The 1,791-nt window shown below is 35.1% G+C and overlaps 1 protein-coding gene across 1 annotated transcript in view; it reads left to right on the plus strand.

Moving 5' to 3' along the window:
* The window catches only part of LOC118331678 (odorant receptor 131-2-like), a 6,996-nt gene extending 6,716 nt beyond the window's left edge, over positions 1-280 (plus strand). Inside the window, 1 exon segment of the mRNA XM_035666745.1 lies at positions 1-280. This exon segment is cut by the window's left edge and continues 83 nt beyond it. Coding sequence (XP_035522638.1) covers positions 1-280 — 280 coding nt within the window.
* The last annotated feature ends 1,511 nt before the right edge of the window (positions 281-1,791 follow it).

Consider the following 1,791-nt stretch of genomic DNA (forward strand, 5'->3'; position numbering starts at 1 on the left):
GCTGCTGCATCTGGTACAGCTGGGTCTCACTCTCTTGTCAACTCTGCATGCCTCTATTGTTGTATCACTGTCAAAAACCCTGCAAAGATTAATCATTGTACGCATCAAGAGTTTTTTTTATGTGTTTATATATATCTTCCCCAGATGTCTGAGTTCGCTCATCTATGGGCTCCGAGATCAGACCATCAGACCTGTCCTCATGTACCACCTCTGCTGTCGACTGAAACTCAGTCGTGCAATAAAGGCTGAGGTCTCACCCCAAAATACACTGAATGATTAAAAAATTATTTTCAAAGATACATATTAATTAGGAACAAAATTTAAAGTTTTATAAAATGTGTTTAAAATTTTTACAACAGCCCAAGGTTGATTTGTTGCACGTACTAATAGTGTTTATTTTCTGCAACTGCAATAGGATTATTCTTGTTCCCTGAATTATTTATGGTGAGTCCATCCTAAGCCTTAACTCAATGTTCTTCATTGTTTGCAACTGCAAATAGCAAAACGAATATAACTTTTGTATTGATCCCTGACCCATTTCACTGTATTTTAACATATGTAAGCCCAGTGCAGTGCAGTCTGCAGCCCTGTTGTATAAAGTGTTTTCAGCACCACATTTTAGATGACTCAGGCATCATGCATATCGCATTTAATATTTCAAACATTTAAAGAGAATTTGCTACAGTTAATATTTATGTTCTAGATGAAAATCTGTATTTGCAAAATATAATATTATGCATTAGAATAACAACACACATACACACAGACATGTCCTCTCTATATTACCTTGTGATGGTTTTCGTTATGTACCTATGCGTTTTTTCTGTGATGGTATGTGTGTTATTGTCTTTTCATGGAAATATTTGAATGCGTGTTTCTCTCTTGATTTTATTGTTATTGTTGTGATTTTACTTTTTATGCTGATCTTTATATTTGTGTATCAAGTTAAGGTGTTCTGTAGAGTATATGTTAAATCAGTACATTAGTAAAATAAACATTGGCTTCATACTAAAACAGGTCCATACTTAACCTTAACTCACTGGGCTTCATTGTTTGCAACTGCAAAGGGCAAAATGAATATAATGTTTGTATTTACCCATGCCAATTTCAGTTTGTTTAAACACATTTAATTCCAGCCCTATAAAATCTGTTTAGCAGCACATTGTAGGTAGCTCAGTTTTTTTTAAAAAGGCATCATGGATATCAAACTTAGTATTTTATAAAGATTTATTGACATTTTTTACAATTTATATTTATGTTCTATATGAACAAATCTTTAATATTATGGCCTACTTATTATTTGTGTAATTTGTGTATTCTCTATGTCATTGTTCAGCCTTTAATTAAGTTGTGACAAATTGGGTGCTCGTCCGGGAATTGCCAAGGCTTACAACACTCCAAATGAAAAACAATACATCAGTTCAGCGTCTCAATGTCAGTGCCCAATCCCTGACTACATGACAGCAACAGGAAGGTAACTGGTCAAGGCAGATGACCACCCACCTAGAGCCGAAGGGTCTGTCCTAGGTTTCTGCCTTTTAACAGGCAGTTTTTCCTTGCCCCCGTCGCCAAGTGCTTGCTCGTGGTGGTACTGTTGTTTTGTTTTTTCTGTTTATTGGATTTTACATAATTATAAAACAAACAATACAGTTCCATACAATAGTAATTACAGATGTAAATTCAACATATCACAGAACAGATAGCACAGCACAGATTGAAGACTTATGTACTCTCCGTAAAATCTCCTCCCAAACATCTGTCTCCCACACTGTTTTAAGTACAGTAGAAGAG

The sequence above is a fragment of the Morone saxatilis genome, unplaced genomic scaffold (genome assembly GCF_004916995.1).
Source record: "Morone saxatilis isolate NCDOM2014 unplaced genomic scaffold, NCSU_SB_2.0 Contig20, whole genome shotgun sequence".
Taxonomy (NCBI): Eukaryota; Metazoa; Chordata; class Actinopteri; family Moronidae; genus Morone; species Morone saxatilis.